We start from the raw sequence: 10000 nt of genomic DNA, 5'->3' as shown, positions 1-10000 counted from the left end.
GATTACCCCTCCCTGAATGACTGATAGCTCCACCCTAAAGAACTGATTACCCCTCCCTAAATGACTGATAGCTCCACCCTAAAGAACTGATTACCCCTCCCTAAATGACTGATAGCTCCACCCTAAAGAACTGATTACCCCTCCCTAAATGACTGATAGCTCCACCCTAAAGAACTGATTACCCCTCCCTGAATGACTGATAGCTCCACCCTAAAGAACTGATTACCCCTCCCTGAATGACTGATAGCTCCACCCTAAAGAACTGATTACCCCTCCCTGAATGACTGATAGCTCCACCCTAAAGAACTGATTACCCCTCCCTGAATGACTGATAGCTCCACCCTAAAGAACTGATTACCCCTCCCTGAATGACTGATAGCTCCACCCTAAAGAACTGATTACCCCTCCCTGAATGACTGATAGCTCCACCCTAAAGAACTGATTACCCCTCCCTGAATGACTGATAGCTCCACCCTAAAGAACTGATTACCCCTCCCTGAATGACTGATAGCTCCACCCTAAAGAACTGATTACCCCTCCCTAAATGACTGATAGCTCCACCCTAAAGAACTGATTACCCCTCCCTGAATGACTGATAGCTCCACCCTAAAGAACTGATTGCCCCTCCCTAAATGACTGATAGCTCCACCCTAAAGAACTGATTACCCCTCCCTAAATGACTGATAGCTCCACCCTAAAGAACTGATTACCCCTCCCTGAATGACTGATAGCTCCACCCTAAAGAACTGATTGCCCCTCCCTAAATGACTGATAGCTCCACCCTAAAGAACTGATTACCCCTCCCTAAATGACTGATAGCTCCACCCTAAAGAACTGATTACCCCTCCCTGAATGACTGATAGCACCACCCTAAAGAACTGATTACCCCTCCCTGAATGACTGATAGCTCCACCCTAAAGAACTGATTACCCCTCCCTAAATGACTGATAGCTCCACCCTAAAGAACTGATTACCCCTCCCTGAATGACTGATAGCTCCACCCTAAAGAACTGATTGCCCCTCCCTAAATGACTGATAGCTCCACCCTAAAGAACTGATTACCCCTCCCTAAATGACTGATAGCTCCACCCTAAAGAACTGATTACCCCTCCCTGAATGACTGATAGCACCACCCTAAAGAACTGATTACCCCTCCCTGAATGACTGATAGCACCACCCTAAAGAACTGATTACCCCTCCCTGAATGACTGATAGCTCCACCCTAAAGAACTGATTACCCCTCCCTGAATGACTGATAGCTCCACCCTAAAGAACTGATTACCCCTCCCTAAATGACTGATAGCTCCACCCTAAAGAACTGATTACCCCTCCCTAAATGACTGATAGCTCCACCCTAAAGAACTGATTACCCCTCCCTGAATGACTGATAGCTCCACCCTAAAGAACTGATTACCCCTCCCTGAATGACTGATAGCTCCACCCTAAAGAACTGATTACCCCTCCCTAAATGACTGATAGCTCCACCCTAAAGAACTGATTACCCCTCCCTGAATGACTGATAGCTCCACCCTAAAGAACTGATTACCCCTCCCTGAATGACTGATAGCTCCACCCTAAAGAACTGATTGCTCCTCCCTAAATGACTGATAGCTCCACCCTAAAGAACTGATTACCCCTCCCTAAATGACTGATAGCTCCACCCTAAAGAACTGATTGCTCCTCCCTAAATGACTGATAGCTCCACCCTAAAGAACTGATTGCTCCTCCCTAAATGACTGATAGCCCCTCCCTAAATGCCTAAATTCCCCTTCCTAAATAACTGATAGCCCCTCCCTAAATTACTGATAGGCCCACCCTAAATGACTGATAGACCTGCTCTAAAGCACTGATACTCCCACCCTAAATAACAGATACCCTATCTTTAATAGCTCCTCTCTAAAATTACTGATAGCCCCGCCCTAAATGAGTGATAGTTTCTCCCTAAATTATTTGTAGCCCCTCCCTAAATGATTGATTGCCCCTCCCTAAATAACTGATAGCCCCACCCTAAAGGAGCAATAGCTACTCCCTAACTGATTGTTAGCTTTTGCCCTAAATGAGTGATAGCCCCATCCTAAATGACTGATCGCCCTGCTCTAAATCACTAATAATCCCAACCTAAATAACTGATACCCCATGTGATAGCCCCACCTTAATTGACTTATATTCCCGCCCTAAATGACTGAAAGATCCTCCTTAAATTATTATAGCTCCACCTTAAGTGAGTGATAGCTCCGCCCTAAAGAAGTAATAGCCCCGCTTTAAATGACTGATAGCTCCTCCCTTAATCACTGATAGCTCCTCCCTAAATAACTGACAGCTCCGCCCTAACCGACTGATTGCTCTGCACTAAAGAACTGATAGTTCATCCCTAAATGACTGATAGTTTCTCCTTAAATGACGGATGGGACTAAAAGACTAATAGCCCCACTCTAAATGACTGATAGCTCCGCCCTAAGTGACTGATAGCTCCTTCCCAAATGACTGATAGCTCCTCCCCAAATTACTGATAGCTCCTCCCTAAATAACTGATAGCTCCTCCCTCAGTGACTGGTAGCCTAGCCATAAAGGACTGATAGAGTCTTCCTAAATGACTTATAGCTCAGCCCTAAATGACTGATAGCTCCTCCTTAAATTACTAATTGCGCCGTCTTAAAGGTCTGATAGCTCCTCCTTTAATGACTGATAGCTCCTCCTTAAATTACTAATTGCGCCGTCTTAAAGGTCTGATAGCTCCTCCCTTAATGACTGATAGCTCCTCCTTAAATTACTGATCTTGCCATCTTAAAGGTCTGATAGCTCCTCCCTTAATGACTGATAGCTCCTCCTTAAATCACTGATCGCGCCGTCTTAAAGGTCTGATAGCTCCTCCCTTAATGACTGATAGCTCCTCCTTAAATTACAGATCTTGCCGTCTTAAAGGTCTGATAGCTCCTCCCTAATGACTGATAGCTCCTCCTTAAATTACAGATCTTGCCGTCTTAAAGGTCTGATAGCTCCTCCCTTAATGACTGATAGCTCCTCCTTAAATTACTGATTGCGCCGTCTTAAAGGTCTGATAGCTCCTCCCTTAATGACTGATAGCTCCTTAAATTACAGATCTTGCCGTCTTAAAGGTCTGATAGCTCCTCCCTAATGACTGATAGCTCCTCCTTAAATTACAGATCTTGCCGTCTTAAAGGTCTGATAGCTCCTCCCTTAATGACTGATAGCTCCTCCTTAAATTACTGATTGCGCCGTCTTAAAGGTCTGATAGCTCCTCCCTTAATGACTGATAGCTCCTTAAATTACTGATCGCGCCGTCTTAAAGGTCTGATAGCTCCTCCCTTAATGACTGGTAGCTCCTCCTTAAATTACTGATTGCGCCGTCTTAAAGGTCTGATAGCTCCTCCCTTAATGACTGATAGCTCCTTAAATTACAGATCTTGCCGTCTTAAAGGTCTGATAGCTCCTCCCTTAATGACTGGTAGCTCCTCCTTAAATTACTGATCGCGCCGTCTTAAAGGTCTCATAGCTCCTCCCTTAATGACTGATAGCTCCTCCTTAAATTACTGATCGCGCCGTCTTAAAGGTCTGATAGCTCCTCCCTTAATGACTGATAGCTCCTCCTTAAATAACTGATCGCGCCGTCTTAAAGGTCTGATAGCTCCTCCCTTATTGACTGATAGCTCCTCCTTAAATTACTGATCGCGCCGTCTTAAAGGTCTGATAGCTCCTCCCTTAATGACTGATAGCTCCTCCTTAAATAACTGATCGCGCCGTCTTAAAGGTCTGATAGCTCCTCCCTTAATGACTGATAGCTCCTCCTTAAATAACTGATCTTGCCATCTTAAAGGTCTGATAGCTCCTCCCTTAATGACTGATAGCTCCTCCTTAAATCACTGATCGCGCCGTCTTAAAGGTCTGATAGCTCCTCCCTTAATGACTGATAGCTCCTCCTTAAATTACAGATCTTGCCGTCTTAAAGGTCTGATAGCTCCTCCCTAATGACTGATAGCTCCTCCTTAAATTACAGATCTTGCCGTCTTAAAGGTCTGATAGCTCCTCCCTTAATGACTGATAGCTCCTCCTTAAATTACTGATTGCGCCGTCTTAAAGGTCTGATAGCTCCTCCCTTAATGACTGATAGCTCCTTAAATTACAGATCTTGCCGTCTTAAAGGTCTGATAGCTCCTCCCTAATGACTGATAGCTCCTCCTTAAATTACAGATCTTGCCGTCTTAAAGGTCTGATAGCTCCTCCCTTAATGACTGATAGCTCCTCCTTAAATTACTGATTGCGCCGTCTTAAAGGTCTGATAGCTCCTCCCTTAATGACTGATAGCTCCTTAAATTACTGATCGCGCCGTCTTAAAGGTCTGATAGCTCCTCCCTTAATGACTGGTAGCTCCTCCTTAAATTACTGATCGCGCCGTCTTAAAGGTCTCATAGCTCCTCCCTTAATGACTGATAGCTCCTCCTTAAATTACTGATCGCGCCGTCTTAAAGGTCTGATAGCTCCTCCCTTAATGACTGATAGCTCCTCCTTAAATAACTGATCGCGCCGTCTTAAAGGTCTGATAGCTCCTCCCTTATTGACTGATAGCTCCTCCTTAAATTACTGATCGCGCCGTCTTAAAGGTCTGATAGCTCCTCCCTTAATGACTGATAGCTCCTCCTTAAATAACTGATCGCGCCGTCTTAAAGGTCTGATAGCTCCTCCCTTATTGACTGATAGCTCCTTCCTGAAATACTGATAGGTCCGTCCTAAAGACATTTCATGTGACCAGAAGTGAAGTTGTTTTGATTCACACGGATACAGATACATCATTTATAACGAGCACTACAACATACAATTAAATTAAGAAGACTCAATTTTATGCCGACTTTAAAGGCAGCGGTGTAAAACATTGAATTACAAGTACTCAAATGACTGTAATTGGGGAGTTTGTAAGAAGTTGACGTTAATTTGAGCAGATTTTTAGTGCAGTATCTGTACTTTTACTGTGTTGTTTACCTTCAGCCTTCAGTCACTCGTTTATTTTTTTCTTGTCTATGGTGATTAGCTAAGGAGAATAATCAGTTCCATGATTCCCATCCAGTCAGATCGCATATAGAAAAATTACATCAGACAGACAACACGCAACCTCAACAACATATGGTTCATCCAAGTTTGTCTTATTATAGTTGTCCTAATAATTAAGTATGTAATGATACAAGTCCTTCGTCACTGCTTAGTATGCTATTATGAAATATGTTGTGCTTTTTACTGTGTAAGAAGATGCATCACTTGACAGAAGGGCTTATTTCAAACACTCGACTCAAGCTATGAAGTGAGAAATGCCATTATATATGTGATTTCTGCACATGCTTTCAGGTTTAGTATTAGCAAAATTTACTACATTCACTACAGAGAAGCTAACAAGCAGCTGTCAGTATTGCTGAATCTTTATTTGCGATTTGACTATCGCATGATGATTTCACATGCTGTATTTTGCATAGCTTTGCAGTGAACTGTGTCTGTGTGTAGGAAAGCTCTGCTTCAGTTTTACAGGTTGCTTTGATTTCTTCTCTGACATCTACAAGCACTGGAAGCAGAATCACTCTTGATGCAACAAGTCAGCAGAATTTATTTGACAGTATTGATATGAGCATGTACAGGACGTTTACAGTGAGTGGCTTTATGCGACAGCGTTTTCAATTTTTTGCTCACTTGCGTCTGAAACTCTTGATTTGGAGCTGAAGATAGAGAAGCGACTTCCCTTCGGCTTGTCCTGATGAAGCCCCACCAGCCTGGGGAGAAGATTCAAATGGCAGATATTAACTAATATTTCTAAAAGCAACACTCTGATTGCAGTCAATACAGTACATTTGTGATGTTTGTTTTGTACACATAAAAGAATGCTGGGTTAATTAAACTCAAAGTTGGATCAAATATGGAATTTTTTTCACTTTTTAACCCAGGGGTCACCAATCTCAGTTCAGGAGGGCCAGTGTCCCTGCAGGGTTTAGCTTCAACTTGCCTCAACAAACCAGCCAGGATGCCCTGCTGAAAAATCCAGCTTAAACCAGCCCAAGCTGGTTGGCTGGTTTTAGCTGGTTGACCAGCCTGATATTAGAGGGGGTTTGACCATTTCCAGTCTGGTCTTAGCTGGTCAGGCTGTAAAGTTATCAGCTAAAACTAGCTTAACCAGCCTGATTTAAGCTGGACATAGCTGGGAAAGCTCTCAGCCTGACCAGCTAAGACCAGGCTGGAAATGGCTGGAAACCAGCCTGGAAATGGTCAAACCCCCTCTAAAACCAAGCTGGTCGAACAGCTAAAACCAGCCAACCAGCCTAGGCTGGTTTAAGCTGGATTTTTCAGCAGGGTGTTTCAAGTATACCTAAGACCTTGATTAGCTTGTTCAGGTGTGTTTGATTAGGGTTGGAGCTAAAATCTGCAGGACACCGGCCCTCCAGGAACAAGTTTGGTGACCTTTGTTTGAACCCAATGGTTGGGTCTTTCCAACTTAATTTTACATTATTTAATGGGTTCCTCATAATTTTATTGGGGTTTTTTCCTCAAACACTTATTCCAAGTTTAGTTCTTGCAACACATTACAAAAAAAGAGTTGTGACAGGAGCAGCTTAAGGCTAGTCATCAGGTAAACTGGTGAAATAATGATGTGATGTCAGCTGGTGACTGTAATTATGATTTGGTACAAAAGCAGCATCCAAGAAAGTTCTAGTCCTTTAGAAGAAAGGTGGGTCGAGGATCGCCAGTTTGCCAACAAATACATGAGAAAATGATTCAAATGTTTGAACACAATCTTCCTCAGAGAAAGAGAGGAGGACATTTGGATATTTCACCTTCAACAGTGCAGAACATCATTAAAAGATTTAAGGAATCTGGAGGAATATAACTGCGTGAAGGACAAGAGCGTAAGCCTATGCTGAACAACTGTGATCTCCGATCCTTCAGGTGGTGCTGCATCAAGAATCCTCATTCATCTGTAAGCCAGATCACCACATGGACTCAAGACTACTGCTGCAGACCTTTTTAAGGTATTACAATACGCAGTTACATCCTGAAATGCCAGTTAAAACTGTACTGTGCCAAAAGGAAGCCCTATGTTAACAGTGTCCAGAAGCGCTGTCAACTTCTCTGGGCTTGGAGGCGTCTGGGATGGACCATCACACACTGGAAGCATGCACTGTTGTCAGATGAATCAGTATTTTAGGTATATTTTGGGAGAAATGGATGCTGTGTGCTCTAGACCAGGGGTTCCCAAACCTTTCAGCCCGAGACCCCCAAAATGACAATTCCAGTGACTCGTGACCCCCAATATTCTCTGAGGTGGTGGTTATAAATACAGAAACCTTGTATGCAATGACGCGCACAAACACACCAATAGACCCAAGTCTATTCTTTGTTTTTTTTATGTATGTCAGTGCTGTAAATGGGCTAGAAAGTTTAACCTGGTGTTACAAAATCTGCTGCATCTGACAGTATTGCTGTGTCTTTAGTATAATGTAATTACCCGAGAAGTCGCAATCCAATAGAACTAGTAACTATAAGCTACTATAGTAACTATATAGTTTATAGTAACTATAAATTACTATTTTTGTTCTCTTCAGTAGGTTATTGATAAAATACAGTAAGTCTTAAGCTTTAATAAAAATTAATTGATTTTTGAAAATCACCAGGCGACCCCCCTTCATTGTCCCGCGACCCCTTGGGGGTCCCGACCCCCACTTTGAGAACCTCTGCTCTAGACCAGTGGTTCTCAAACTGTGGTACGTGTACCATTAGTGGTACGCAGACTTCCTTCTAGTGGTACACGGAGGAATGAAATATGTCTAGTACATACTATACACATTTCAAAATTTATCAAAAATTATGTATATAATATGCCATATATGACATATATCCTATATATCCGAGGTAATCTGCCACGTTTTTTTAACTTTGCAGAGTTGTAGTTGCTTTACTGGGCCTACTACGCTACTGTATTTCAATACTGCTCATTTTGGTGGTACTTGGAAAGACAGAGGTGGTACTTGATGAAAAAAGTTTGAGAACCACTGCTCTAGACCAAAGAAGAAAAGGATTATCCAGACTGTTACCAGCAACAAGTTCAAAAGCCAGGGTCTGTCATGGTATGGGGTTGTGTCGGTGCCCTTGGCAAAGGTGACTTGCACTTCTGTGATGCACCATTAATGCTGAACAGTACATTGAGATTCTGGAGCACAATCTGCTGCCTTCTTTTCCAGGGAAACGCCCATGCATATTTCAACAAGACACTGCAAAACCACACATCCTGGCCATGGAGGAAGAGGATACAGGTACTTGACTGGCCTGCCTGCAGTCCCGACCTGTCTCCAATAGAGAATGTGTGGTGCATTTTGAAGTGTAAAGTGCAACACAGAAGACCCCGTACTGTTGCCCACTTTAAGACTTGTTTGCAGGGAGAATGGGACACAATTACACCTGAAACACTTCATCACTTGCTGTCTTCAGTCCCTAAGCGCCTTGTAAGTGTTGTGAAAAGGAATGGCAACAGTATACACAGTTTACAAAGTGGTAAATGCTTTTCTGTCCCGACTTTTTTTTTAAATGTGTTACAAAAACCAAAATTGAAAAAACAAACAAACAATAAAAATGATGAGGAACACGTTGAATACTGTTTGTTGTGTTGTCTGCAATGAAATACAATCAGAGTAAATTTGGAAATCATTACTTTCTCCAGTTTCCATACTGTCCTAACCTTTTCCGATTCGTAGTTGTACTTTCACTGCCTGTAGATGTTAGTATATCAATAAATACAGTCAGAAGTGTACCTGAAGTAGTTGGCATCATTGTTACTCTTCCAGATTTTCTCCAGCAGCTGCACGGTGGCAGCGACGGCAACATCTGCCGCTTTATGATGCAGTAAACCGTGACTGGCGTCAATGGCGTCTTTATTGATGCCGTTCCAGCTTTTCCTGAAGCCAGTTGTGAAGTCTAAAGGTCCTCCATGGCTGCACTTTCCTATTAGCGAACAATAGAGTTCAGATTGTGGTTTTGATTGCAGATTTTGAAAGTACACAGAAAAAAAAAGTTTGTTTACCAGGTTTTTTGGTTTTCCCGAAGTATCCTGAAGTCAGAATCTTGTTTTGTATAACGGTGTCCAGCAGTTTTGCCCCAGTGTTTGTATCAGGAGCGGTGTTATCACACGTGTCAGTGTTTTCATCTGGAGGCAGACAAACTCAGTTTACTCATTAACATGTTTTATAAACATTAGGACTGCATGATATTAGAAAAATCTGACATTTCGATATTTAGTTTTGTGCCATATACAGTTGAGACCAGAAGTTTACACTGTTAACACTGAATAAAAAGGCACATAACCATATAAAAAAAGTCAGATGTTAATGTGACTAAACTTTTTTCTCTTTTAGGTAAGTTAGGATGATCACGTGTGTTTCTGTTCTGCTTAACAGCAGAATAATGAGAGAGATATTTAGAGAAATTGTTTTCTTGAAAGTCAAGTTTACACACAATAAGATTATTCTGCCTCTGGAAAAGCTCAGATGATGATGTCAAGGTTTTGGAAGACTCTGATTGGCTAATTGACAACATTTTAGTTAATTAGAGGCACAGCTGTAGAATAGTATTGAAGGAAAACCCCAAACACACTGCTTCCTTGTGTGACAACATGGGAAAATCAACAAGCCAGAATCAACAAAAAAGCCTGATTATAGTTTGCTAAATTACACTGGGAAAAAGACTAATATTTGGAAAACTGTTTGGACATAATGACCAGTGTTACATTTGGAGGACAAAGGGGAAAGCTTACAGTTTCACAATTGGGATGGGAACTCCATCCCAACTGTGAAGTATGGGGGCGGCAGCATCATGTTGTGGTGCTGTTTTGCTGCAGGAGGGACTGGTCCACTTCACAGCATAGATGGCATCATGAAGAAAGAAGATTGGGTAGAAATACTAAAGCAACATCTCAACACATCAGCCAGGAAATTAAAACTTGGCCACAAATGGGTCT

The 10000-nt window shown here is 42.4% G+C and overlaps 1 protein-coding gene across 2 annotated transcripts in view; it reads right to left on the bottom strand.

Moving 5' to 3' along the window:
* Window positions 1-5412: 5412 nt before the first annotated feature.
* The window catches only part of LOC100535144 (von Willebrand factor A domain-containing protein 7), a 17975-nt gene continuing 13387 nt past the window's right edge, over window positions 5413-10000 (bottom strand). For both annotated transcript variants that reach the window (XM_003198033.6, XM_068218212.2), the window contains exons 4-6: window positions 9068-9190; window positions 8799-8988; window positions 5413-5771 (exon numbers count right to left, since the gene is read on the bottom strand). In XM_003198033.6, the coding sequence (XP_003198081.2) occupies window positions 5660-5771; window positions 8799-8988; window positions 9068-9190 (425 nt within the window). In that variant the 3' untranslated portion in view covers window positions 5413-5659. The remainder of the gene's footprint in view (window positions 5772-8798; window positions 8989-9067; window positions 9191-10000) is intronic.

The sequence above is a fragment of the Danio rerio genome, chromosome 3 (genome assembly GCF_049306965.1).
Source record: "Danio rerio strain Tuebingen ecotype United States chromosome 3, GRCz12tu, whole genome shotgun sequence".
NCBI classification, from domain to species: Eukaryota; Metazoa; Chordata; class Actinopteri; order Cypriniformes; family Danionidae; genus Danio; species Danio rerio.
This window is presented reverse-complemented; position numbering and strand designations above follow the sequence as displayed.